General features: G+C 38.6%; 1 protein-coding gene across 2 annotated transcripts in view; it reads right to left on the reverse strand.

Moving 5' to 3' along the window:
- Positions 1-27,366, reverse strand: part of JPH2 (junctophilin 2) — a 75,545-nt gene that overhangs the window by 18,531 nt on the left and 29,648 nt on the right. For both annotated transcript variants that reach the window (XR_014025830.1, XM_081322861.1), the window contains exon 3: positions 1,939-2,057. Coding sequence is in view for 1 of the 2 variants with exons in the window: in XM_081322861.1 (XP_081178987.1) it covers positions 1,939-2,057 (119 nt within the window). In the remaining variant the exon portion in view is untranslated. The remainder of the gene's footprint in view (positions 1-1,938; positions 2,058-27,366) is intronic.

Below are 27,366 nucleotides of genomic sequence, written 5' to 3' on the forward strand. Positions count from 1 at the left end.
CTCCCAGTTTTTCCTTTTGTGAGGGAACTGGTTCTGAGTGGCTCTTTCACTGTTTCAGGTTGCTGACCCCTGGGTTAGGACAAGGAATGTATATCACTTTGTAAATGCAATTCATACTGTATATTTAAAATTGTTTCAGAGAAAAGGTTAAGCTTAAGCCTTAATGTTTGAAAATACTAGAAACAGACATGATATCAGGATTCAATATCTGTTTTCTTTCCCTGCAAAGAAAAGTTGCTATGTTATTTTTGTGGGTATTGTTTTTCTAATAAAACTGCAATGTAGCATTTTTCTAATAAAATATATGCTTCTTCTGTCTGACAAAAGGCATTAGTCATATTCATACAGAACAATAATCACTCCCCGAGATGGCAGAGAGAGGTGTTCAGAGATTACTATCTACTACTTGAATCTCCTTTAGCACAGCAGATAAAATAGTAGATTAACAGTACAAACTTCCTGCTGATTATTCAAAAGTAAACTTGGCTTTGTTGAGTAACCTTATTCCCAGACAAGTGCAAATGAGATTGCAGTTTCACAGACCATTGACAATCAAATTTGGAAAAAATGCTATCATCCTGGATGTACACAGTACATTCTAGGGGGGAAAATGAATACAAATAAATGGCATGAATATTTAAAAGTATAAATGTAAGAAAATGGATCTATAGGCTAAAGCAACTAAAGATGTATACACAGGGCTTTTTTTGTCATAGAACGCTCAGAACGGAGTTCCGGCACCCTTTTTGGATGGAACCTTGTATGGTAGGCAAGGTGGGTTTTATGATATGTGTGAGTTCCGGCACCTTTTTCTTTTACAAAAAAAGCACTGTGTATACACATTAGGAAATGTTTATCTATTTCATTTTACTTGTAGAAAAGAATAATGGAAACAAAACTACTAAAAGTGAGCTAACACTGCATGATATATAATGCAAATTAAGAAAATAGTAGCAAAATATTGATATGCCCCAATATTATAAGTAGCTAGCAAAATCTCCAGGGCTATGAATATTTATCCAGGATTTGATTAAATGAAAGTCTGAATGACTTAATAAAATTGTTTTGCACATACACAAAATGAGCACGCAATAGAGGCTCATACCATTATTAAATTGATTTCTCTTCTTTCTAGTACAGGGGTCCCCAACCCCCAGTTCGGGGACTGGTACCAGGCAGCGGCATGCCAGCAACCAGTCCGCATAAACAAGCAAAGCCCCATCTGTGGAATGCAGGCAGCAAACAAAACCACACCCACTCCGGTCCGCAGAAAAACCTCTCTCCGCATAACTGGTCCCTGGTGCCCAAAAGGTCAATTTAATAGAACACCAAGTGTTCTAATAGACACTTGGTGTCTTCAAAACTCCAAGCAATCCCTAGGAATCTTCTGACTTAGTGATGCAGCTGGTTAATTTTAGACCTCATTTGGATATTATGTTTATTACTTGTGAATACATGGATAATAATAAAGGCAAGATATTACCATGGAGTTTGGACTGGACAATTGTGACACCCTTACCATCAATAAGGAAAAAAATAGGGGAAAAATCCTTCAAGCCGACAATATCAAGAACAATGAAGTCAAGAAGGTTAGAAGGGAATACATCATGAGAGTGAAAAAGATATTAAAGTCCAAATTCAGTGGAGGAAATACCATCAAGGCAATTAATAGCTGGGCAATTCCAGTCAGTAGATACACTGCTAAAATAATGCACTCAAGCAGAACTAAAATCCCTGGATAGGAAAACCAGAAAAATAATGACAATTAACCATGCTGTTTCTCAGCAGTTTCACTAAAGATTATGGAGTCGACTGCATTCCATATTATCACGTATGGAAAAATTTTAACTTGTTTGTTGGTTTTACTCAATTCACCAACCAACGTGTAGATTAAAGTCAGTAATTAAAAACTAGGATGAAAGACTCTTCATTTCTTACCTGGCTGATAGAAGTCTGGAGACAATTCCCTGGCCATTGACCTGGCTAATATGGATTCATTGTTAGCTGCTATTGCTGCTTGCTCTGCACCTTCTGACTTGGCTTTGGCGTGGGCAGTCCTGTAAACAGAATACCATTATGATATTTAGTATAGGAAGATGCAATAGAATGTGCCTACTATACCTTCTGAAGTGGTCGTTCTAACATCAACAAGGACTATTCCATAGCTTCAAGAAATGCATTGATTGCCAATTACTTTTTCTAGATTGTCTCATTTATTAACTATAAAACTAAAATAATTGCTCCCAATACTTGTATTTTTTTATCTCTAAAGACCTTTGCTACATGCTGTCCATCTTAATCTATTCTTGAATCAAAAACAAACAAACTACCATCTTTTCTATCAATGTTCTATACACATTGGAGGATGTTATTTTTGTCTTCTTAATATGCACTTTCCAATTTTACTTTCCCCATGTACTCTTTTAAATCTTTACTTTCATTTTTTCCCCCAAGAAAGTTTTATTGATTTTCTGATTTTACATTTAAGAATTTCCAAAGCAACATGGTGGCTGGGTTAACTGATAATTCATAACTTACAAGTATCTTTAATACAAATCTCAAAGTACCACATTAAATATTTCCTCTCTTTTCCCCTTTAGCATTTACTGTCTCTTATTTAAACTAATACAATTCTTGTTATATCAACTGAATAAAAATAACATTTTTACAGTTATCAGTAATTTTTAACTTATACCTATCATAGTTATTTTAACATTCAATCTTTTAGTCTTCAAACTTTAGGAAAATAAAAGTCCAGTTAAAATCAGTTAAAATCAGGTTATTCTTTCAATGTTTTAAGCTCCCCTGGATAGTCAGTCGCCACTGTTATTAGAGGGTGGGGTAAGGTTTCCCTTCCCTCTCTCCACAGGGGGGAAAGTACTTTAAGCAGCATATGCAGGTAAAAAAGATAGTTGGATTTAAGAGAGGTAGATCTCATCCGCGCTGCTTTGTAGGCTCCTGGTGGTAAGTGTGACTTCAGCTGTCTGCAGCCTAGTGACAAGCCATATTGCTATGGCCAGTCTTTTGTCTGCTGGTTTGGAGGGTTATGCCAGATCTAGCGGAAGACCTACCACTCTCCCACGATACAGCGGGGCCCCCTCCTTGCTGGTTGCCCGTATAGGCAACTTTCAACCCTTTTCAGGGTCCCCCAGCGAAGCAAAACTGAATGAGGAAGACAGAGCTCGTCTTCCAAGCATCGATGGCAGCCACATTGGCAAACCAGAAGCTTTAAATCTTTTACTTTCAGTTAACAAAGTATGTTGTTTATATACCTGATTTCTTAATTTTCAATTTTTATTCCAGTTGTTATTTCTCACTCTCCTGACATTCTTATAATGACTGCTTCGGAAATAACTTTAGTAAACAGAATAAGAATAAAAAAACAAGAGAGTAGGAAGGGACCTTGGAGGTTTTCTAGTCCAACCCCCTGCTCAGGTAAACAAATAAATAAACAGGTATGTTTTACAAACTTACAAACAAGTAAGCAAATACTGTAAGAGCAATCCGTAGTTCTCACTACAAAATATATCTGAAGAGTTATAAAATGTATGAAACATAATGTAAGAAGAGTCTTAATAGAGCTGATAGTAGCCAATAAAATCTAGAATCCTGGGTCCATACTGACTAAATTTATGCATTTGAGAAGTTCACAAGTAGGATTTGAGGCAACGACCCTTCTACTCTGTTACCTGAAGAACTATTCAAAACCATTCTAGTTTTGACCTGGAGATAATATTTAGCCACCACAGCTAATTATTTGTTAAGTCCACCTTGCCTACATTTAGGGAAGAAAAACGAAATGCACGGGTATAGTATAGGTGGTACCTTGCTCAATAGTAGTAACTGTGAGAGGGATGTCGGAGTCCTAGTGGACAATCACTTAAATTGGTTCGCATCCCACCAGGCTCAAGGTTGACTCAGCCTTCCATCCTTCCGAGGTAGGTAAAATGAGGACCCAGATTGTTGGGGGCAATAAGCTGACTTTGTAATAATGCCGCTGGGGGGGGACGAAAGCCTTAATAAGCAGGCATATACATAGAATGAAGGCTATTGCTAAGCACATTGGTTTGTGCTTAAATTGTAAGCCGCCCTGAGTCTTCGGAGAAGGGCGGGATATAAATGGGATTAAAATAAATAAAAATAAAAAAATAAATATGAGCCAGCAGTGTGCTGCAGCTGCCAAAAAACCAACACAGTGCTAGGCTGCATTAACAGAGGGATAGAATCAAGATCATGTGAAGTGTTAATACCACTTTACAACGCCTTAGTAAGGCCAGACTTGGAATGTTGCATCCAGTTTTGGTCACCACAATGTAAAAAAGATGTTGAGACTCTAGAACAGACATGTCAAACACAAGGCCCGGGGGCCGGATCCGGCCCGCGAAGTGGTTTCATGCGGCCCACGAAGCCATCCTGGAAACAGTGAGGGAACGGCCCCCACTGCCTTGGCCCTGGCCCAGAGACCCTCCTTCTGCCAGAGACCCTCAGATCTGTCCCACTCCTGCCCAGGCCCCCATAGGCACCCTTGATGCCAACGATGTAGAGCTGGCCACGCCCACCCAGTAGGCCATACGCACTCTAGCCACGCCCACCCGGTAGGCCACGCCCACCCAGGCCACACCCACCCGGCCCCCTGAGGGCAACTGCAATGCTGATGCGGCCCTCAATGAAATTGAGTTTGACACCCCTGCTCTAGAAAGAGTACAGAGAAGAGCAACAAAGATGATCGGGGGACTGGAGGCTAAAACATATAAGGAACGGTTGCTGGAATTGGGTATGTGTAGTTTAATGAAGAGAAGGACTAGGGGTAACATGATAGCAGTCTTCCAATATTTAATTCCATTTATATCCTGCCCTTCTCCGAAGACTCAGGGCGGCTTACAAGCTTAGCAGTAGCCTTCATTCTATGTATATGCCTGCTTATTAGGGTTTTCACACACACCCCCAAGCGGCATTATTACAAAGTCAGCTTAATTGCCCCCAACAATCTGGGTCCTCATTTTACCTACCTCGGAAGGATGGAAGGCTGAGTCAACCTTGAGCCTGGTGGGATGCGAACCTGCACTAATTTTAGGCAGCTGGTGTTACTATATCTCAGGGGTTGCCACAAAGAAGAGGGAGTCAAGCTATTTTCCAAAGCACCTGAAGGCAGGACAAGAAGCAACAGATGGAATGGAAACTAATCAAGGAAAGAAGCAACCTAGAACTAAGGAAAAATTTCCTGACAGTTAGAACAATTAATCAGTGGAACAACCTGCCTCCAGAAACTGTGAATGCTCCAACACTGGAAGTTTTTAAGAAGAGACTGAATAACTATTTGCCTGAAATGGTATAGGGCAGGGGTGTCAAACTCAATTTCATTGAGGGCCACATCAGCATTGCGGTTGCCCTCAGGGGCCCGGGTGGTTGTGACCTGGGTGGGCGTGGCCTACGGGGTGGTCGTGGCTAAAGTGCTTATGGCCTACTGAGTGGGCGTGGCCAGCTCTACATCGTTCGCATCAAGGGTGCCTATGGGGGCCTGGGCAGGAGTGGGACAGATCTGAGGGTCTCTGGCAGAAGGAGGGTCTCTGGGCCAGGGCCAAGGCAGCGGGGGCCGTTCCCTCACTGTTTCCAGGATGGCTTCGCGGGCCGCATGAAACCACTTTGCGGGCCGAATCTGGCCCCCGGGCCTTGTGTTTGACATGTCTGGTATAGGGTTTCCTGCCTGAGCAGGGGGTTAGACTAGAAGACCTCCAAGGTCCCTTCCAACTCTATTATTGTTATTATCACTTCTTGTGACAGTGAATTCCACAAGTTAACTTTACATTACCAGCATATGATAAAGTAAAACCTTCAAAAACGTTTCTATGCCTACGCCCCAATTAAAGATTTTTTTATAAAAAATAATCACATAGAACTGTATGCCAACGGCATCTCTATACCAAAAAGGCTCCTTGATAATGAGCATGTTTTTTCATGATGCACAAATGCCAACATGCAGTCCATGTCTTTTGAACTGAAACAGTTTTTTAGTTAACCCACTCAGAGATGCACAATATCCTTTGAAGGCAAGCCTGTGTGGAAATATTTCCATCATCCTGATATCTTGTTCAAAGCACTCCATCTCCTTCAGTATTTGGAGACACTTAGCTGATGAGGTAGAAATTGGCAATTTTAAGCCTTGACAGTTCACAGAAGGCCTCCAAGAAGTTGTAAGTAGACAGAGCATCTCCTTTTTTGGAAGTGTATAATCAGTGTGATTAATTCCACTGTAAACTGTGGGAGGCCTGGTGACATATTTATGTCTTTTTTGTGCTTAAAGAATTGGGGTTGAATATAAAGTGTCCAGAATATGCAGCACAAGATTTTAAAAAAATCTTGTGTTGCCTTTTATTTCTTCAAAGGAAAGCAGTAGAAATGAACAGAGCATGGCAAAATCAGTCACTAACCTAGAAACAACTGTGCAAAATCATATAGAATTTTAAATTTCTAAATACAAGTTCTACTAAATTCTGATTATAGACTAAGAATACTTAAGTGGTTAAGAGCCAGGAATGCAATTTTATACTCTGTTCAGATCAGAATTATCTTTACAATTTATTCTGACAGTGGTTGTCCACTATTTCACAATGTTTTTCCCCAGCCCTCCTGCTAAGAACCAAACTGGTAACTTTACATGCAGAGCTGCAGACCTATTCCCATTTCAAAGATAGACTGCTAATTGTACATCCCCAAATATGCAAGGAAAATACTCCATGTTACAACTTTACTGCAACTAATTTCTCTCATTTCGCCTATCAAAAGGATGACAAAGTTAACATGAAACACCATATTGTTGAGAAGCCACTACCTTTTATCAGATCAGATCTTAATCTTTTTAATCAGATCAGCAGAACCTAAAATATCACATACTGCCTTCATTAAATATGATCCCAGTGAAAATGCTGTGCCATGACTGTATGAATTCTGCAACAAAACTGTAGAACTTCCCTGTTCCTTTTTCTCTCTTAAAGTAGCTATCATTGCCATATTGGAATATGGAGTGTGTTGAGTAGCAATGAAATAAATTCATGCTGATTTGAAATGTCTTTGGACACCTGGATGGTACAGAGATACTGTGGATGAGGAAATCAATAAATCTGGGTAAAAGTCTTTGGGACACTATAATCCAGGGGTGTCAAACTGCCAGCCTGGGGGCCGGATGCATCATGCCAAAACCATCCCTGCTCCATTACCGGCAATGGCAAAAAAAGTCACGATACGTCGCAACACGTCACGTGACATTGAGAGTTTGACACCTCTGCTCTAATCCATTTATAAAATTCATGGCCTGGGATCCTCAATCCTATCTAAAGACTATTGGCTTTGGTACTTGGGAATGGCCTACTAGCTATGATTCTATAGGAGTGACATAGTTCTTAGCTACTCATACTGGGGTTCTGGTCAGGTTGAAATTAATTTGAGATAGGCCTCTTTGTAATGGTTCAGAAGCTTCAGCTGGTACAGAATGCAGAGATTTAGACATTTATCACTGGACACTTGTTATTGTTTGGGAACCAGCTGAAATCATTTTAATTGGTTGTGGCATATACATCAGTATGCACTGTTGGCATTGCTATTTAAGAAATAAAATTTATTGATGGAAGAGAATATTTGTACCTTGGATGAAATGAGGGATCCTTAGTACTCTCTGAGCTTGGTTGTTTTCTTGCAGATGTTTTATTACCCAAACTGATGCACTGATGATATTACCTAGTATGAGTAGTAAAATGTCTGCAAGAAAACAATCAACCTCAGAGAATATCAAGGACCTCTCACATAGGTATTTTTCATTCATAAATTTGGGCAAAATTGCCAATGGTCCTGATGTACATATTGAAGGTGCAGTTCATCAACAATACAGCAATTTTCCCTTAGGTTTACTTGTGTCTTAAATGTGATTCCTCCCCCCTCCCCCTGCTTGTGTCCAATTCTCAGAGACGAGTCCCAGCAGTTTTCTTGGCAAATATTTTCAATAGTGGTTTGCCACTGCCAGTGACTGGTCTAATGTCACCCAGCTGGCTTCATGCATAAGGTGGACTAGAATTCATGGTCACCTAGTTTCTAACTTGATACCTTAACCATTGTACCAAACTGGCTGAGTTTGCTATTATCCAGGATCAGATGGCAAGCAGAGTAAAAAGCCTGGGAGGCAGGACAAGCTGCAGAGGTAGGTCTACAATCAGATATATTACACTGAGAATTGAAAAAAAGAATAGACAAAAAAGGACAATGGTGCTGGGAACAGGGACAGTCTAAACTCATATATCTGGGTGTACAGATGAGGGACATAGATACAGTTTTTGGACTTCCATACAATGCTGGTCTTCCTAGACATCAAGGATAGATTTTATTGGCAGAACACTCTCTCTTGAATGAAAGCAAAGATGAGATTTATCCATGATAATAAACATTTGTGTTAGATGAAATCAGTGTTTAACCAATGCTAAAAGTGTTTAACCAATGCAGTATTCTATAGTCTAGTCTCTAAATAAATATTAACATGAGCTTCTGAATCTATTTCTGTTTTGGGGATCAAAACAATCTTTTGAAGATTACCTGGAGAATATTATGCGGGGACCAAATATGTGGATACCTAGATCTGAAATTGAGCTTTAATTAAATCCCAGCAAAATGGAGCAGCTGTTTGTGCCCAAATCACCTAACTCCATAATAGCTCCAATAATGGCTCTTGACAAGGTGGCATTCTACCAGATCTGGCATTTTTCCTGGATTTGTGGCTCCTATTTGAATAGCTATGGCTATTCAAACGTTGCCCCAATGCAAACATTTCTGGAACAGAATATTTTGGCAACAATCACTTGAATTCAAATTACTGCAGTGTGTTCTATTTGATGCTGCTTCTGAAGATTATTTGGAAAAGGGAATTGCTGCAACATGCAATTCCTCATTGTTGGCATCAGAGAACTACGGTATTTTAGCACTGTCTTGTGGACATTGGATTTCTCCCCCAAAAGCTTTGAACACAGTTCAAAGTGCTGAGAATCAGCTATAAAATTCTCTATGGCCTTGGCTGTGTTTCTGGAATCATTTTCTTTGAGTAGAGACTATCCATTATTAGATTTATTAGATTTTTATCCTGCCTTGATTTATAAGCAACTCAAGGTGGTAAATATATTAAAACTCCTCCCTATTTCTCCCACTTTTACAATCCTGTGTGGTGGGTTGCCCAGAGAGAAAGTGACTGGCTAAAGCAGGGGTCTTCAAACTTGGCCCTTTTATGACTTGTGACTTCAACTCCCAGAATTCCTCAGCCAGGCACGCTGGCTGAGGAATTCTGGGAGTTGAAGTCCACAAGTCATAAAAGGACCAAGTTTGAAGATCCCTAGGCCAAAGTCAGACAGACAGCTAAGGAGGGACAAGAACTCATAGTCTCTGGGTTTCCAGGCCAGCATTTCTTCACTACACCAGACTTGCTCTCCTGAAAGTATCATCCTGTGCTTTTAGTTCAGGAGAATGTGCCACTCCCTGACAGTTATCGTAGGAAGGTGGGAGTTCAAAGGCAGTTTTTCCAACTCCATGGGACATCTTTCCCTGCTGATGTTAAGATGGCCTTGTTCTCTTTTCAAAAGGAGATTAAGACCATCCTTTTCCACCAGGTCTTTGGACTGTGAGTTTATATGGGTGCTATCTTCAGTATCCAGCTTTTTCTCTCTTTTTTATATATATTATGATTTTAGTTTGCTTGTATATTTTAAAATGATTTTTGGTATTATTTCCAAGATTGAAAGCTGGTCAGAGACAGTAACTGAGGCAGCATATACATTTGTAAAACAAACAAAAAATAAATAAAACGTCCTTAAAATTAAAAACCTGGCTTTTATTTTCCTGTAATTTAATGAAGAGACAGACATAGAAAAGCGGACATTTTAAAGGATCAAAGTTTCACTGCACAGAAGCTCTCAGATAATTAATGCTAGCTCAAATGTTCTAGTTTAGGCAAGGCTTTATTTTTTGACATAATTAGATTAAACATGAATCGAGTTCCACAAGAAGTTTAATACTATGAAATTCCACAGATCATTAAATGCAGAAGACATTGAATAATTAATTGATTCTTTTAAGTGCCCAGAAATGAGAAATTATACTATGGGATAGATTGAGAAATTGAAAAACATCCTTAGAAAAGGCCTTGGCAAATCACTTATTTTCTTTTTTTCTCAAAAAACTACATAGACATGTTGATGAAGGCACTAAACTGAAGACTTTTATTTTTTTTCCACTCAACTTCAAGCACTTAGCAAGAAACAAAATATTCCACAGAAATCTCAGATCTAAAAGAAATAGGACCTGAAATTATTTGCTAAGGAGGCAAACTGAATGAATACATAGAATTGAAAATTACAATATGCACATTTCATAGTATAAATGTTATTTTCTTGAAGGAGGTTATTTTCATAATGCAGCAAGGGGAGTGAAAACATTGAGGAAGGCAAGGGAAATACTGTACAGTGGCAATGAAGGAGAGGCAGAACAGCCAATCGAGGGAAGGATTTTAGAACAGGTGAAGCTGTCTAGCAATATATTTACAGTAGTGGCCAAAATTGTGGAAACCTTTTGGGAAAAGTGTGTTTTTGAGGTTTGATGGCTAATAACATCACTTCTTTTTTGGAGTAGTACCATAAAATTATATATCAATGGAAAATTAATTTAATCAAGAATGTAATGCAACATACTTTGTTCAATTATCTGTACTGTATTCTATGAAAAGTTATAGCCACATAACCAGAAAAAGGAAGCACAACTTGTGTAAGTTGATATCAGGTAGCTTTCCTTCATCTGATTGTAGCTAATGAACATCAGTGTTTAGAGAGCCAGTCAGGTGTCATCTTGTTTTGGCAATGAACCAATCAGATCACAGTAGGATTCAGTTATTGATGTCATGTATTGAAGCTGAGAGGAGGACATTTGTCAGTGTGTTATGTGATCGCTATCAAGTTGTTTGGGCTTTTTTTGTGTTCTTTCATTTAGAGAGCTTGTAAAACATAATAAAGTTAAAGTAATGGTACAAAGAGTTGACTGGTTGCCCAGAAAGCGATGCAAAATAGTATTATTAAGTGAGCAAGGCTACAGTTATAAAGAAATTAGAAGAAAACTTGGTGGAAACTTAACCAAAGATGGCATTTCTACTGTACACTTTTCCCAAAATGTTTCCACAATTTTGGCCACTACTGTATATGAAGGGAAGATGATTCATGGTACATTAGTTATTTCTTATACTTCTGCAACAGGAACAGGGCTGCTTCCCACATTCCTAGTATCCACTTGGTCCTTATAACAGCCCTATGAAATTGGTTAAGCTAAGATTAAAAGAGATCACACATTACACTAATCTAGGATTTACTTGGTAGATAGATAACAATAAACATATTGTAAAACATAGGCAATAGTTAGTCAACAAACCACAATTAAACAACCCATGGTTTAACACAAACCCTATCCAGAATTATTGGTTGGTTGTCTTAACCAACCAATTTGTATAAATGTGCTATCCAGTTTTGAAATTTATGTAAAAATTCCTGATCTGTATTGTCTTGAATGCAGTATTGTATTGATATGTGAACTTTATACCTTCACAAGTTATTGTTTAGATTAGCATGATAGCTCCATCCTCTGAGTCATTTCCGCCCCCCCCACACACACACTTTGGCTACATCTGAAGGTCCCCACTCCTTTCTTTGACTCTAGCTGGCAAACCTTGTGAAAAGCAAAGTACATCTTACTGTATAAGTGTACTTCTGCTCCATGTCTATAATTCTGCTCATTCTTGGCCTAGACCAGGCATGCTTCAGATGTCCCAGGGTGATAAGAGTTGTAGTTCAGTACATCTGATAGGTTCTCAGTTGGAGAGATTGGTCTAAAGAACAATAGCTCAACAACAGCTGTTGGCTGGAATCTTTCCTTGGCTATAGAAAATATTCCATTACAGTTTAACAGACAGTTTTAGCACACAGATATCCTACAGACTTTTTATATAAATTATCTTTAATGAGGGGGGAAAAACCCGCCTTGACAAGTCTACTGTACTACAGTATATCTCCTACAGAGCTACAGAATTCATAGCTATAAAATACAGTACAGCCTTTCCTAATTTAAGTATTCTCCAATTTTGCGTATTGTACTATACAGTAGATGTATATGCATGAAAAATACCAGAAAGGTTAGACAAGGATATGTTGATTGGGAATTCTGGGAGCTGAGGTTCTCTTCTTTAGATGGCACCCAGGCAGGGGACAGCTGATGTGCTATGGGTTGGTTGGAACCTGTATGTGAAAGGCACAACTATGGGGGGAAAATACTTTAAATATACCCCATACCACATTTGGGAAATGAATGGCTTCTCTTTCTCTTGCTTGGATGGAGGAGAATCCAGAGCAGCAGTAACTGGAAACCAACAAGCATGTCCATCTTATATTCTTTACAGGTTTTTCTGTGACCACATTTTTAATACTGTAAATGAGATTTGAATTAAAAATAACTGAAGTCAGCCTAATCTTGCAGATAGATCAAGCAAAATATACACATTTCTTCACAATAGTTTTTAAAGTTCAAGCTTGCAAACCTAGAGCCAGTGTGTGATATTCTTTCACCCATTTTTTTATGCTGCATGGATACACACTGTTGGTTATTTTCTCATTTTTCTAACACTGAATTCATTTTGGCCTCTTTCTGTACCAATTTGCCATTATTTTCCATGTCTGCTAATGCCCTTCATTAATGCATCTCAGATTCAACTTCTAAGGAGGAATAATTTTTACTTCTGGAGAGAAAGGAGATAAAACCAGATTACCATACTCAGAATTATTTCGAAAGCAAATATTGGATGGGGAAAGATAAGTTAGGCACTCTGAACTATTGCTTTTATTAATATAAGAATTCTGATTATAACAGTAAAATCTAATACAAACTAAAGTTTGAAAACCAAACCTTATGAGCTCTGATGATTTGATTTGATTCAAACTCCAGCTCAAGTTGAATTTTGCATGAGGTATAAAGGCCTAATATGAATCCTCTGTTTTGGCCATGAACACAAAAGCTTTAAAAGCAACTATTACCTTTTCTAAAATGTAGGGGAATTTGACCCTGCATATAAAACCTCTATTAAGGCAATAATTCCTGCCCACTGGGGATTGTTTTGAATATTCAATTTATTTCCAGCTCATTGGCAAAGCAATCATTCTTAAATCCATTGCTAACACAATAGGGAAAAAAAACAAGACTAGCCAGGCACTATTAGCATAGTTTGGTCTTTATCCAATTTGCACCGTAAATTCCTCACCCCACGGTTATTATTTATAATTCTCTGGAACTGAATGCACTTCACCAATTATGCTATGACATCAGATGTTTTCAAATTACACTTTGCCTCCCAGCAAGTTATACAGAAAACTAATTCATTGTATTGTTATGATGTCATCTCTTTATTCCTGACCTTTGTTCAGGCATCTTTCTGTCTCTTGTTCACAGTCACAGATCAAGTCCAAGGACATTTCTACACACACTTGAATGCAGTTCCAGAATTCATCCTGGGTGGGAGGGAGGGAGGCAGGAGCAACCGGTATATTTCTAATGTGAAACCATTTCATGTGTTCTAATGTATCGACATGTTTGGGGGAGAAAGGAAAGAAATGTTTGGGATATTCCAGTGTCCTTTTTCTTTATCTATCTTATATTCTAAGAATATACAGTAACTGTAGACATGTCTTAAAATTTACAAGAAATTCCTCAAGAGCAAGCTTCCCTGTATTTTCTCCAGCAAGAAAGCTTTGGGCCTATAGTATTCAAAGTATGTTCCTGGCTACTGTATTGTAATTCAGCTTTGCATGCATCATCTTTCTGCACCTGTAAACCACTAATCACCATAAGCAATTGATGTAAACATGGTTAGCAGAGGAACTCTACATTTTCATCTTTTCCTTGTCTAAATAGTTTTCTTTGTTATTTCTTTCTCTATAAATCTCCTTTAATTAAACCAATATTCTCAGACCTTCCATGCTTTTCCTTCTCTTTTTCTTCTGATTCTGCCCCGTGCATTTCAGATTCTTTTTTACGATTTGCCCTCTTTCCATAATAGAGAAGAACATATTACTGGCTCTTAGCTACAGATACACTGAAATAACTTAGGCTTTCCTTTTTTCCCTTGAATAAACCTTATATATTTATTTTCTGTGATGTAATCACCAGCTTTAAGAATATATTCTTGCAAAAAATTATATTAACTTCAGTATTTCCACAAATTCTTTCCAATGTAGAAATCTATCTATGTAACCTCATGTGTTTTGCAACACATGAAATTCCTCTGTAATACAAAAAAAGTTGATGTGGAAAAACTGTTTTGAAAAACTAAGTTTGAAAAGTACAATATTGAAAGGAATAGTCTCTCTGTTCCACCAAAGAGATCACTTTATGTTGGCTAGATATTATTGTCAGAGATCTCTAAGCACTATTGAGGTCAACTTTATCTTAGCCTTCATGATTACTTGGTGGATTTTTAAAATTGTGAAACATTATCTCCGGCCCTAAATAGCTCTAGATTCCCTTGCAGCCTTCCCTGAGGGATTCTTTCTCATAGAGCAAAACGGCCTGCAGCTGGCTTCTCGAGACATCAAGACATCTCTCTACCCAAGGAAGCAAAATGCTAATAAAAAACACTTAGAAGTGTCATGCTAAATGCACTGCAGAATGAGTTTCATGAGACATCGTGGGATTTGTGTCTGAGTACAGGTAGCCCTCGACTTACGACCACAATTGAGCCCAAAATTTATGTTGCTAAGTGAGACATTTGTTAGGTGAATTTTGCCCAATTTTCTTGCTACAGTTGTTAAATGAATCACTGTAGTTGTTGTTAAGTTAGTAACGCGGCTGTTAAGTGAATCTGGCTTAACTACTGACTTTGCAAAAGGTGATCACATGATCCCAAGACATACGCAACTGTCATAAGCACGAGTCAGTTGCCAAGCATCTGGATTTTGATTGTGTGATCATGGGTCTGCTGCACTGGTCATAAGTGTGAAAAATGATCATAAGTCATAAGTCACTTTTTTCAGTGCTGTTGTAACTTTCAATGGTTACTAAATGAACTGTTGTAAGTCGAGGACTACCTGTAAATATTTCTTTGAAGGATTTTTCTCTTGCACTTCCATAGAAAAGTTGGGGGGCACGTTGTAGGCAAAAAGGTCCTACATTCAATTGCTGATATTATTAGGTAAGGCGAGAATGATGCCTGTTTGAAACCCCAGAGAGTGGCTGTCACATAACGTATAAATAGCAAGCTAATTGAGGTCAATTTAGTATAAGGCATCTCCTTATGTTCTTATCCATAGATTACCTGTAAAATGATCTAAGACAGAAGAACAAGGTGGAAATGTAGTTTCGATGGCTCACTGCCAGTGGCTGAGAAATGTATCACCTAAATATTGCTATTCATTTTCCTAAAACTGGCCTAATTACACTCAGTGAGTCTTTCCATGTTCTATGAGCCACGTTCCTTGTGAGGTAGGAAAACATAGGCCGCTTCACTTGTGCCTAATCCAATTTTGTCATTATATGTATTGGATTTTTATGTATACTGCATTTAATTTATCCTTAATTCAACAAAGCTTCCCAATGTATCCATTTGCTTGCTAAAATGTTCTCTAACTTATTGAATTGTCTACCTTGATTAGTTTAGCTTTCTGTATTCAAAGCACTGGCACTATGTACATTTCAGTATTTAGATTTTTAAAAATGTTGTTTTAGAACTACTTTAAAAAGCATTGAGCCCAAGATGTCTAAAATGTATGGATGCATGGATTTATTCAATATGAACAGTATAACTAGCTTTACCTAACAAATCTTGGGAAACAATTTTAATTATAACAAACGGAACCTAAATGCTGCTTTTTTCCCCCAAAGACATCCAGATACCAGAGTTTCATATCCCAACGTGCATGTTATTTCTGAGCTACTGAGACACAAGACAATAAATTAACATGCTAAGAAAAAGAATATATCATAGCAATAATACTATTACATCATTTCAGAGTACAGATGGAAAATAATAGGACTGAATGCTAAAAATAGCTACATCTGAGTTTTTCTCTTTGGCATAATAGAATTCTTCAGTTAAGAAGACATCAGCCATGTAGTCTGAAATAAGAACATTGTCAGAGGAACAGGATCCATTCTTTGCTCAAAGCTGTTGACCGTTTTAAATATTACAAATAGAACTTAACTTTCCAATCCCCTTTGCAAGTGGCAAACACACCAAAGCTAGGCAGGCAATTCTATGCAACCACTTTGCACTTGGGAAATGTAGACCATAATAGATATAAAAGTATATGAAGACTGAGCTTAAAGAAGTTAGGAAACATGGCTCCCTAGTTTGGCTTTACTCAATAAATTAACGTTTAAATCCTTGGAGAGAGTAAATAGCTTAGAATTGTTCCAACTTTAGGCTTTTCCCTCAAAAGGCCAACTGGAGTTTGAAGAAACAAAATTCTGATGCTTTTATCATTAGCAGGAAAAAGCAACATCCACAACATTTCAAAAACAATAAATCTGAGATCAGGAGTTTGGAATGCTCTTAGCAGCATTCTGATGGGTGGAGCTTGGAAATAGCATGTGAATAAAGAAAAAAAAATGAAAATCCAAATTAACCTAGATAATTATTTAATAAGCTAACTTTATATAGATAAAAGGAATCCATCCAACTGTATTTTTTGGATGGCCAAAGAACATTTTCCTGGAGAAGCAGTCCTGCAAAGAATATGTATCGGGAATTGGCAGACTTTTAAAATAGAAACATGTGGTTTGTTAAATGATTAGGGATTCATCCTTACAATAAGAACAACTACATGCAAGATAAGATGTATTCTGCCTTACACAGGCTAGCCTTATATGTTAAGGGTTCAAGGATGCCTTTCATCCTTTATTTTAAAGCCCCTTGGGTCGAAATAAAAAGTTTGTAGGATAATAAATCAAAAGTTATAGGGATGTTTCCTCCTCAATGTTTTTGCTAGGATAATGAAAAATTTAGGGAATAATTGGAAGAGCACAACTCTGATTAAAGATGAAGCCTGGCAAGCAGAACGTCTTTTATTGCAGCAATCCCCAATCTTTCTGGCATCAGGGATCATCGGTGTGTGTGTATGTATGTTTCACAAGCAACCTAGATCCCACACATATGCAGATAAAGCTTCGCTCGTTTGCCCACTGGTTGTGTGGCCTGGTTCCCCAAAGGCCGTGGCTCAGTACCGATCCATGGCCCAGAGGTCTCATTGGACAGCTGATATGGGTAGACAAGTCTCTAGTATGTATTTATAGCTACTTGACACTATTTGTAAATAGACACATTATGAAATACAATCAGTCTTCCTATCCTAAAGGATGACAATGCCCAATAAGTATTATCTCTGGAATTCTTATCATCTTGTAAAGTATATAGCAGTAGGTAGAAACCCACAGTTTTTTAAAAAGTTCTACACTGTAATTTGATGACATGTAGGATGTTACTGTTTTTAATATCCCAGCATGTTCATACCTGTTCTGATCTGATCAAGGATAAATATCCTAGGTAAAGAGGGATAGCCTATGCCCTCAGGGCAACCTATACTCTGGACATTCTCTGGACACTGCTGCCCATGTCAGTTTCTCACCATGTTGAGATAAAGACAAGCAAAGATACATCTTTCAATATGTTCTTGCTTACTGCAGCCCTTGCTTCTCTTTTCCATATGGGTTAGCTTTGGCTATCAGAAGGCTGTACAACCTCACTGCTTAGTATAGCTTGAAGAATAGCAATGAGATGGGAAAGGGAGCAACAGGTGTATGGAGGTCTTTTTGTGTAAAAATATTACTAAATTCAATGGAAAGCTTTTTAGAATTACTGATGTACCAAAACAGTTTTTCCAAGTGAAAGAGTACTTGGTGAACTCGTTTTGTTTAAATTCAATGACTTCAAGGTCAGCCACAGACTCCATCAAATGCTAGATTTATTCCCAGTTTATTTATTCCATAAGTGCTGTTGTGAAAAGAGTTGCCAACTGGCAGCTCCCAACATCCCAGTAACAAGTTGTTATCCCTCCTAGTCAGTCACACCTCTTGCTAGATAGGAAAGAAAAGGATTTGGAGAAGAAGGGAAGCCATGATTAAACTATCATAACTGAATATTGTTTCTCAAATTTAAAGCAACCTTCAGCTTGGTAATCTGAAAAAGACTTTGGAAGAAACCAGAGGGAGCTCTGTAGATAAGAATCTAACTTTATACATACTGAGATTGTAAAGTAACAATTCATTGTGGCTTAGGTATGGTTTCAGAAGTGAAGTTACACTTTTGTCTCTAATTGTTGTATAGGACACAACTTCAGAAATGATTTCTAAAATGACACTTTTATCTCTAATTATTGCACAGAATAAAGCAGGTGAGTATTTTAATATGCAGTTGCAAGGATAGCATCTTTCTGCTCTTCACTAAAGTTGCCATGTCTTATTTCTGGCTTCTGAGCAAGGCTGAAAAATGATGTGGCTGTTTTTAAAATTAACTCCTTAAGTTGCAATACTTAAGATACAAGAAATGGAAATAAAACCTGCAATTCCTGTTCTGTGTGTGGAGAAGGAAATTAAAGAAATAGAGCTAAAGTGATTTAGAAAGCCAAAGTTGAAGTGAACAAGTTTGCTGCAACACTGGGTATAATCTATGATTAAAACTTCCAGTTACAAACAATTCTACTATTGATAAGGGACATACTAGATCTATTTAGAAACTAGTTTAACATGTATTAGGGTGAGGAAATGGCTTCTGAAGTCCAAAGTTAGTGTAGTATGATAGCTAAAGAGAACAGACAGTTGCTTGGGCTTCGAAATGTTTGCTTGTATTTCTTGTCAGACAGTGGTGAAAAACGTCCTAGTCATGCAACATGATGGCATTCTTAATGCATTTTGAAAGAAAAAGTATCCTGCCGCTTTGAAAACTATTGAAAAGAATTGCTTTCTGCATCCCAGCAGACTGAAATGTGGCAAATTCAAATAAGTTTCATTCTCTCCTAAAACAATTCCTAAACATTTTTCCTCTAAAAACATATCATAGTTAGTACACTTCTAACTTAACTATTGTTTCCTATACAATAATTAGAAATAAAAATATTCTGTTCCCCTCCCCACCCCACCCCCACCCCCCTCTTCTGTAACCAGAACCCCAAAACAAGCCACGCAGAAAGTGGATATGACTTTGTGCAACCAAATTTGAACTAGACATGAGTGGGATTCCTGGCTCAACATCTGAAGACAAATGACTTATACACATTTGCATTCACACATCATAGCTTGTTCATCCTGAAAGAAGAAAAGAAAACTATAATAAATAGTAAGTGTTGAAAGTACTTGGTAATTGTATGGTTATTTATCATATTTTTGTTCAGGTTGTATAAACCAGGGGCAGTTAAGAGATTCATACAGACTGACAAATCTGAAGACACAGAAGAAAATAGCAAACTGGGTACATATCCTGGCCACAGGTATTGCCTATGCTGCCTCAAAACTAGCAAGGCTGTTCTTTGTTGAGAAAATGACATTTATGTCCATTAAAAAAATACAATAGACTGGGAAAACAGGATCAAATTGTAAGCAGCTGCACGCTTCCGGTCAAGACACACCATATGGAACAAAGAAAGTGTGTACAGTACTAATTTCTAATAAAAAAAAAATCAAAGGTGGCTGTGGTACTGGGGAAGTTCTTTATTTTTCTTGGCATCTCTAGGCAAGGATGAGAAAGACAGCTGTTGAAAACCCTGGTATATCTCTATCAATAGCAACAGTACAAAACTTTACAAACAAAAAAGTTGATTTGCTATATATCAGCTTCCTTCCTAAGACTTGTCACCAGCAGACCTTGAGGTTGTTGTTTTTTTTAAAAAAACAAAAGAGAATGAATGGTTTTATCTTTAACTTGTTAGAAAAAAAATACTTTCCTTTTATGTGAGGCACAAAGAAAGGGAGAGAATTTGGAGAAATATAAATAGTTATTTATGTTACACATCACAATATCTCCCATGGGATCCCCCTTACTCTCATCTACGTATTCTCTTCCTCGCATGTAACACTCATATGGACTAATGTACATCATTTATGTGAGCCCTGTGCAGAGAACAAATTCTGTACAGAGTGTAGGATCATATTAATTTCCACCATATCCTTCCCATAATTAATTGTAATTGCCTGATATACACACACAATACTTGCGATGCATTTGCATGGATGCCTAGGATATTGTGAGTTGAATTCTGCTGATTCCTATAAGACAGGGCTTTTCAACCTTTTCACCCATTGTACCACTTTTAGGATATGGCAACATCCGAGTACCACCAGTCGCCTAGCAAGGTGTCAAAAACTTGATGACCCCCCCCCAAAAAGGAAAAAAGTAATGAAGTAGAGATAGTCCTTGACTTACAACAGTTTGCTTAGAGACTGTTCAAAGTTACAATGGCACTGAAAAAAGTGCTCCCCAAGCCATAGCCGAGCAAGACACCTGCCCGCTCGCCCAGTGGTGCTCTTCCTCCTGTCTAAGGTTTTCATTGTTGTGAGCATTTCTGTTGAGGATTGGCAGCGGGGGTGGGGTGGGGGTGGGGTGTTTGGTTTTTATTCCTCCCCCCCTCTGCTGGGTGGTTGCAGCAGGTTTTGGTCACTTCACATGATCCTGGGACACTGATCGTCATAAATATGAATCAGTTGCAAAGCATCTGAATGTAAATCACAAAACCCTAGAGATGCTGCAACATTCCAGCTGATCGGCACTTCTGGGCTCAGCAGATGCGCCGGGATCAGCGCTGAGCTCTGGCTGGAGCCTGTCGCTGATCCTGGCATTCCACTGAGCCCTGACAGCCCTGAAGAAGCACTCATCCTGGCGCTTCCGCTGAGCCCTGACAGCCCTGCAGCTGTAGCCATCTCTCGCTCAGGCTTGTGCAGTGCTGCCACTGGTTCAGCTCATTCCCCACCCCCATTACCACTTATCTAGGATGGTTGCATACCACCTGTCAGGTGCCAATGTACCACAGATGGTACCCATACCACTGGTTGAAAAGCCCAAGACATCTACAATTTTTCCTCCTACAAAGAAAGAAGGGGTAAGAGTAACCCTCTTCCTTCAATTTGATCCAATGAGATATCTTTCCCAAAGTGACCACTGCTGGCTCTCTGAGAATTTTAAATCATGAATATATATATATATATATATATATATATATATATATATATATATATATATATATTCAAGTTGCTAATAAAGAATTTTGGGAGGCTGAGATGGCCATTTCGAACTCTTTATGTTCTCATCAGTCAGTCATACCCTTTATCTGAGATTCCTTGAATCTCAGATAAGAAGCCTTGAAGATAGGCCAAAACAGGAATGAAAGAGTTAATTAGCAAGGTGCTTTCAAAAAGCCTTGACAAATACTTAACATATATATATATATATATATATATATATATATATATATATATATATATATATATATATATATATATATATATATATATATATATATATATATATATATATATATGTGTGTGTGTGTGTGTGTGTGTGTGTGTGTGTGTGTGTGTGTGTGTGTGTGTAAATTACTAACAAAGAATTAAAGGGAAACTGAGATGCATTTCTGACTCTTTAGTCTTCATCAGTCAGCTATACCCTTCTGAGATTCGAACCTGGGCTGATTGCATATTAGGCAGTGTTATTAAACAGCCCAGGTTAATCAGCCCAGGTTCGAATCTCAGAAGGGTATAGCTGACTGATGAAGACTAAAGAGTCAGAAATGCATCTCAGTTTCCCTTTAATTCTTTGTTAGTAATTTACACAAATATATGAACTGTCCAGTGTGACTACAGCCTGTTCGATGGCCTTCAAGATAGGCTGAAAACAGGAAATAAAGATTTGCTCCATGTTTGGGGCCTAGCAAGGTAATCTAAATAGTTAACATTTGAAATATATATATATATATATATATATATATATATATATATATATATATATATATATATATGGATCTTTGGTCATTCAGGTTTTTCCCCGCGTAGAACTAAAGGTGTAGGAGCAACGTTTCGACGGAATCCCATCCGTCATCATCAGGCTGGTGTATTCAGCTTCCTTCTTCTGGGAGAAGCATGTGGCTGTTTGTTCCTCTTTTTTAAACTGCCAGAGGGGGTGTGTTCTGTGGGTGGAGGTGTGCTCTGATTGGGTGGGGGATTAAGTGTGTTCTGATTGGGTGGGAGTGTGTTTTGATTGGTGGGTGTGTTCTGATTGGGTGGGGGTGTGTTTTGAGTGGATGGGCTGGTCTCAGCTGCCAGCCTTAGACCTGAGCTGGTGAGTTGTGCTGCTTTTGTTCGGCTTCGTGTTTGTGGTGGTGCCCTGTTTTTATAGTGGGTGTCAGTTTGCTTATTGTGTGGTTTGGAGGGGTTTAAAGTGGCTGATGTTGCAGCTGTAGTTAGGTTTCTGTTTTGTGGTTGTGCCTCGTTATCATTGTGGGTTCGGATTTGCTTTTTGAATGGTTGTGTGGTGGTGATGTCATGTGATGTTATCATGAGTTTGGGTCTGGTATCATTCTTGGTGGTTGGGACTCGTCTGTCAATCAAGGTGGGTTTCCAAATGGCTGGTAGGCGAGAGGTTCCACGCGGGGAAAAAACCCGAATGACCAAAGATCCACATACAAACACCCGCGAAAACCTCAGAAAACATATATATATATATATATGTGTGTGTGTGTGTGTGTGTGTGTGTGTGTGTGTGTGTGTGTGTGTGTGTGTATGTGTATGTGTGTGTATGTATGTGTGTATATATATATATATAAAAGGGAAACTGAGGGGAAGAAAAATAGCTCATGTCCTTTACTTTGAACAGGGTTCAGGGATTGAACATTTGATTTTTGAATGCAAAAACTGTAATCCAACCAGATATCTAGGCTAGGGTATCTCCCAACAGACTCAAGAAGGATAGTCCACGTTTACACGTGGATGTTTACACAGAGTCTATCTTATTTGGGGCTAGATTGCCCATATATTCTTTTCCAATCCTATGAAGTGGCATATTGCATTCTTTAATGTTACTTCTTTAAACCATCAGAAACAGCATTCAAATTTGCCTTTGCTCTTTATAAACACACTGCATTAGAGAAAAATGAATGTATTGGCAGTAACAAAACATAGGTCACTTCACTGCTTGTCTTATAAACAGCTTTAGAAATAACTAGAAAAAGGGTTACACAGATGAGCAAATAGAATAAAGATTCCTAATACAGATTTCAAGCCAGGCATATGAATGTGATTTATGATTATAATATATGGATTATTTTATGGACCCACTATGATAATACCTGCATCTCTTAATCCAAAGTTGTTGGTGAAGATTGTTCTCCAACAATATATTGGTGCCTCAAAATGTTCCATTGGAAATAGTCGACATGATGTGGCTGACAGGTTCAATCCAGCAGAAAGAGAAATTGTTTCCTCACATGTTCCAATCTGGCAAGATGGAAAGGAAAATGCCTCTTGCTCAAGAAACATATTGAATACTTTTTAACAAAATGGCCACAAAGGGAGAGAAAGAAGATGGAGCATAATAGTTGGAAGAGCCCTGGGGAGAAATGACCTTTGATCTCCACTCCATTCTGAAACAAACTCAGTACCTTGCCACATCACTATTTCTTATCCTAATCCAGAGGTCCCCAATCTTTTGGGCACCAGGGACCGGTTCCGCAGACTGGAATGTGCGAGGTTGTGTGTGCTGCCTGCATCCTGCAGATGGGGCTTTGTTTGTTTGTGTGGACTGGTTGCTGGCATGCTGTAGCCTGGTACTGGTCCACGAACTGGGGGTAGGGAACCCCCGTCCTAATCTATCTCTGTGACAACACTTTTTCTAGTTTAGTACAAAAATATCTTTAAAGCATCAGAACTGTTGACCTCATGTCGAGAAGTTTGAATAGACAAAATTCATCCTCCTGTCATGGTTCCGACAGATGAAACTCTTCAAAAGAACTTCAAGGCATTGTTTACCTTAAAGAATCTTTTATTTGACAAACAAAGTATCGGCACTACATAGTCGTAACCAAAAACTAAATCCCCCCCCCCAGATGCAAAGTAACAAAGCACAATTCCCTCCTCCAATAAACAGTCATAAATCACATTCCCCAATTAGCTTGAAGCTCAGGCTTCCTCCCCAGCTCTCCAGCCCGCCAAAACTCTGGGCCCAATGACCTTGGATTCCCACAGCTGAGTTATTATTGTTATGACTAGCTGGACTCTCATCCACATTCCCCCTCCCAGCATCAACTAACTCTAAAAGCAATAGAGAAAAAGGGCTGCATTTCCATCTGTTGTCAAAGCAAGAACATCCAATGTTAGCAGTGTTGACCCCCCTCCACACACAATACCTCTCCCATATAGTATTTTGTACAGAGCCACACAGCTGGTCAGTCTTTTTATCATTTAGAGATGGAATATTTTGATGGACTGGGTGAACCAGCAGCAAGTGTCTCTAGAGAAGCTGGCTTTCACATATCTATAATGTTTCTTATTGCTTAAGAAACATCCAGGAATGTTTCACAACATTCAGAAAAGACCCCACTTATCTGTCTTCCGCCATCTTTTTGCAAGGAACCAAACATCCAGGAACTTATGGAACTAGAGTGACTGCCCTGAGTTTATTTAAAATATCTGTGTGATTCTTGTTTTTCCCAGCTTTTTTCATTGATGTCTTTCTCTTTTCCCAATTAAGTAAAGAAATCTAGAGTTTTGGTTTGAAATCAGAATTTCTTAATGAAACCATGCATGATTTCAAAGTTATCCCATGTGTTCCACAACTTTGGGTGCCAGTTGCCCTCCGGGTGAGATTCAAGGTGCTGGTTATGACCTACAAAGCCCTACATGGCATGGGTCCGGATTACCTACGGCAGCACCTGCTGCCGGCATCAACTTCCCTCCGTCCAGTGCGCTCCCACAGAGTGGGCCTCCTCAGGGTGCCTCCGATCAGAGAATGTCGATTGGTGGCCCCCAGGGGGAGGGCGTTCTCTGTGGGCGCGCCAGACCTGTGGAACCACTTGCCGGTTGAGCTCCGGATGGTTCCCGACCTTCGCTCCTTCAGGCGCGATTTAAAAACTTATTTATTTGAACAATCTGGCCTGGTCTGATGGGTTTGGGGTTGGATTTAGTTTTAACACACTTTTATTATTGTATTATATTGGGCATAATTATTTAATTCTTTTTAACTCTTTTTTAACTTTTGTATTTACATTTTGATATTTATTGCCCTGTACACTGCCCTGAGTCCTTCGGGAGAAGGGCGGTATAAAAATTTAATAAATAAATAAATAAACAATAAAATAAACTTTCTCTTCCCAGCATGTATATAGTTAATAGGCTTGGCAAGGAACATCCAAAGCTTCTACTATCTCACAGCTGGACTGAATTGGGAAGTGATTGGTAGAAATGCTAAGACCTCTCCAACCAGCTGAGAATATGTCAGAAGATTCAGCCTGATTGGTAGCAACCTCCTATAATTGTAATTATACTTGGGGAAGGTAGAGATAACGGTTTTTAAATTCTTTCTTTTTCAGCTGTGCTACTGTGAAGAAGAACAAGCAGCATTCTGTAATCTTCTAATTCCTCAGAGGGAAGGATAGGATTAAAAAAAATCTGATTGATAAAGATAACATTTTCACCTTGGTGGAGCAGTGGGCTAATGCCTCCTTAAGTAACACCAGCTGCCTGCAATTAGTGCAGGTTCGAGTCCCACCAGGCTCAAGGTTGACTCAGCCTTCCATCCTTCCGAGGTAGGTAAAATGAGGACCCAGATTGTTGGGGGCAATTAAGCTGACTTTGTAATAATGCCGCTTGGGGTGTGTGTGTGAAAGCCCTAATAAGCAGGCATATACATAGAATGAAGGCTACTGCTAAGCTTGTAAGCCGCCCTGAGTCTTCGGAGAAGGGCGGGATATAAATGGAATTAAAATAAATAAAAAAATTAAGCAGTTAAGCCAAGATTGTCAACCAAAACAAAAAGCATCTTAATACAGCACTTCACACTGTGTAAAGTTCTCTATGGATCTGTTCTTCCTGAAAGTAAATAGCAATTCTAAAATTACAAATCTTGTCTTAAGCTCATGATCACTGTGCAAAAGTCACATCTGATCAACAATATGAGGTTGATTGTACATCAGTTCAATGATTAGCAACTTAGTTTCTTCTTGCTATTGCTCTGTGCTGCTGGGCATAAATGGCTTGCAGGATCTCTGTATACACAATTCAGCCCATTCCACTTCATTTGTTCACCTTCCAGAACCACCACAATTACCAACTAAATCTTCTGATTATTATTACTATTATATGTCTTTACATAAAACTGACATTTGGCTTTCCTTATTTTTCACTTCACTATTTATAACATCCTCCCTCCCCCCCTTTCTTTGTAAAAAAAACTTATTTAAATGGGAACTTGTAAATTTTCACAGTACTTAGACTATTATGAATGCCTTATAAGCTGGCAAATATTTCTACTATTGACAGGCATAGATTGTTGTTGTTTTTTCAAGAGCAGGACAACTGTTCTTCCACAGCTGGAGAACATTTTCCAAAAGTCATGTTAACTTCAGGAAAACAGGGGAGGAGCTCTGTCCAAGGCTGCACTGAACCTTTCATCTTGACAAGCCACTAGTCTTCATGCTGCTCTCTAGGCCTCTAAGAATAGACACAATGGGAATAAACTTCTCTCTCCATCCTCAACTGTGGGAGAAAGTCAGGGTTCACTTCTTACACTGAGACTAGAAAATTGAGTCCCCATTTTGGGGGAGAGCAATAGTTAGGTCATAATGAGGACCCATTTGAAGTATTTAATCAAATGGGTTAGCCCTTCCCTATTGCACATACGCACATATTTTCCCTCACTTCTTCTATATCCTAAGAAGATGCAAAAGTCAGCACAGATTGACATTCACAGAAATTAGAAATTTCTGTTAAGAGATTGAAGGATATAGCCCCAAAACAGACATTGCCGTGGGCCAGAATTTTACTACAACAGAATGAATAGCAGGCTCAGCTGGAATATTTTTTCTTACTACTGGATTTGCTCACAGTGAGGAGAAACAATAAACTGTCAGCTGCAAGGAAAAAAAAACAGCAGGGAGGAAGGGAGGGAAAAAAAATCCAGCATCTGGCATTTATCTCTCATTTGCCCATTCCTCAAAATAGAAGTATAGACAAAGTGATCACAGCTCTGAAATTGCCTAAAATGAGACTTTCCAATCTTTTACACCTGCATTTTGTTTGGTTTTTATAGAACTCATAATTTATTCATATTCCATTTCTGTC

This window comes from Vipera berus (assembly GCF_964194415.1).
Source record: "Vipera berus genome assembly, chromosome: 3".
NCBI lineage: Eukaryota > Metazoa > Chordata > Lepidosauria > Squamata > Viperidae > Vipera > Vipera berus.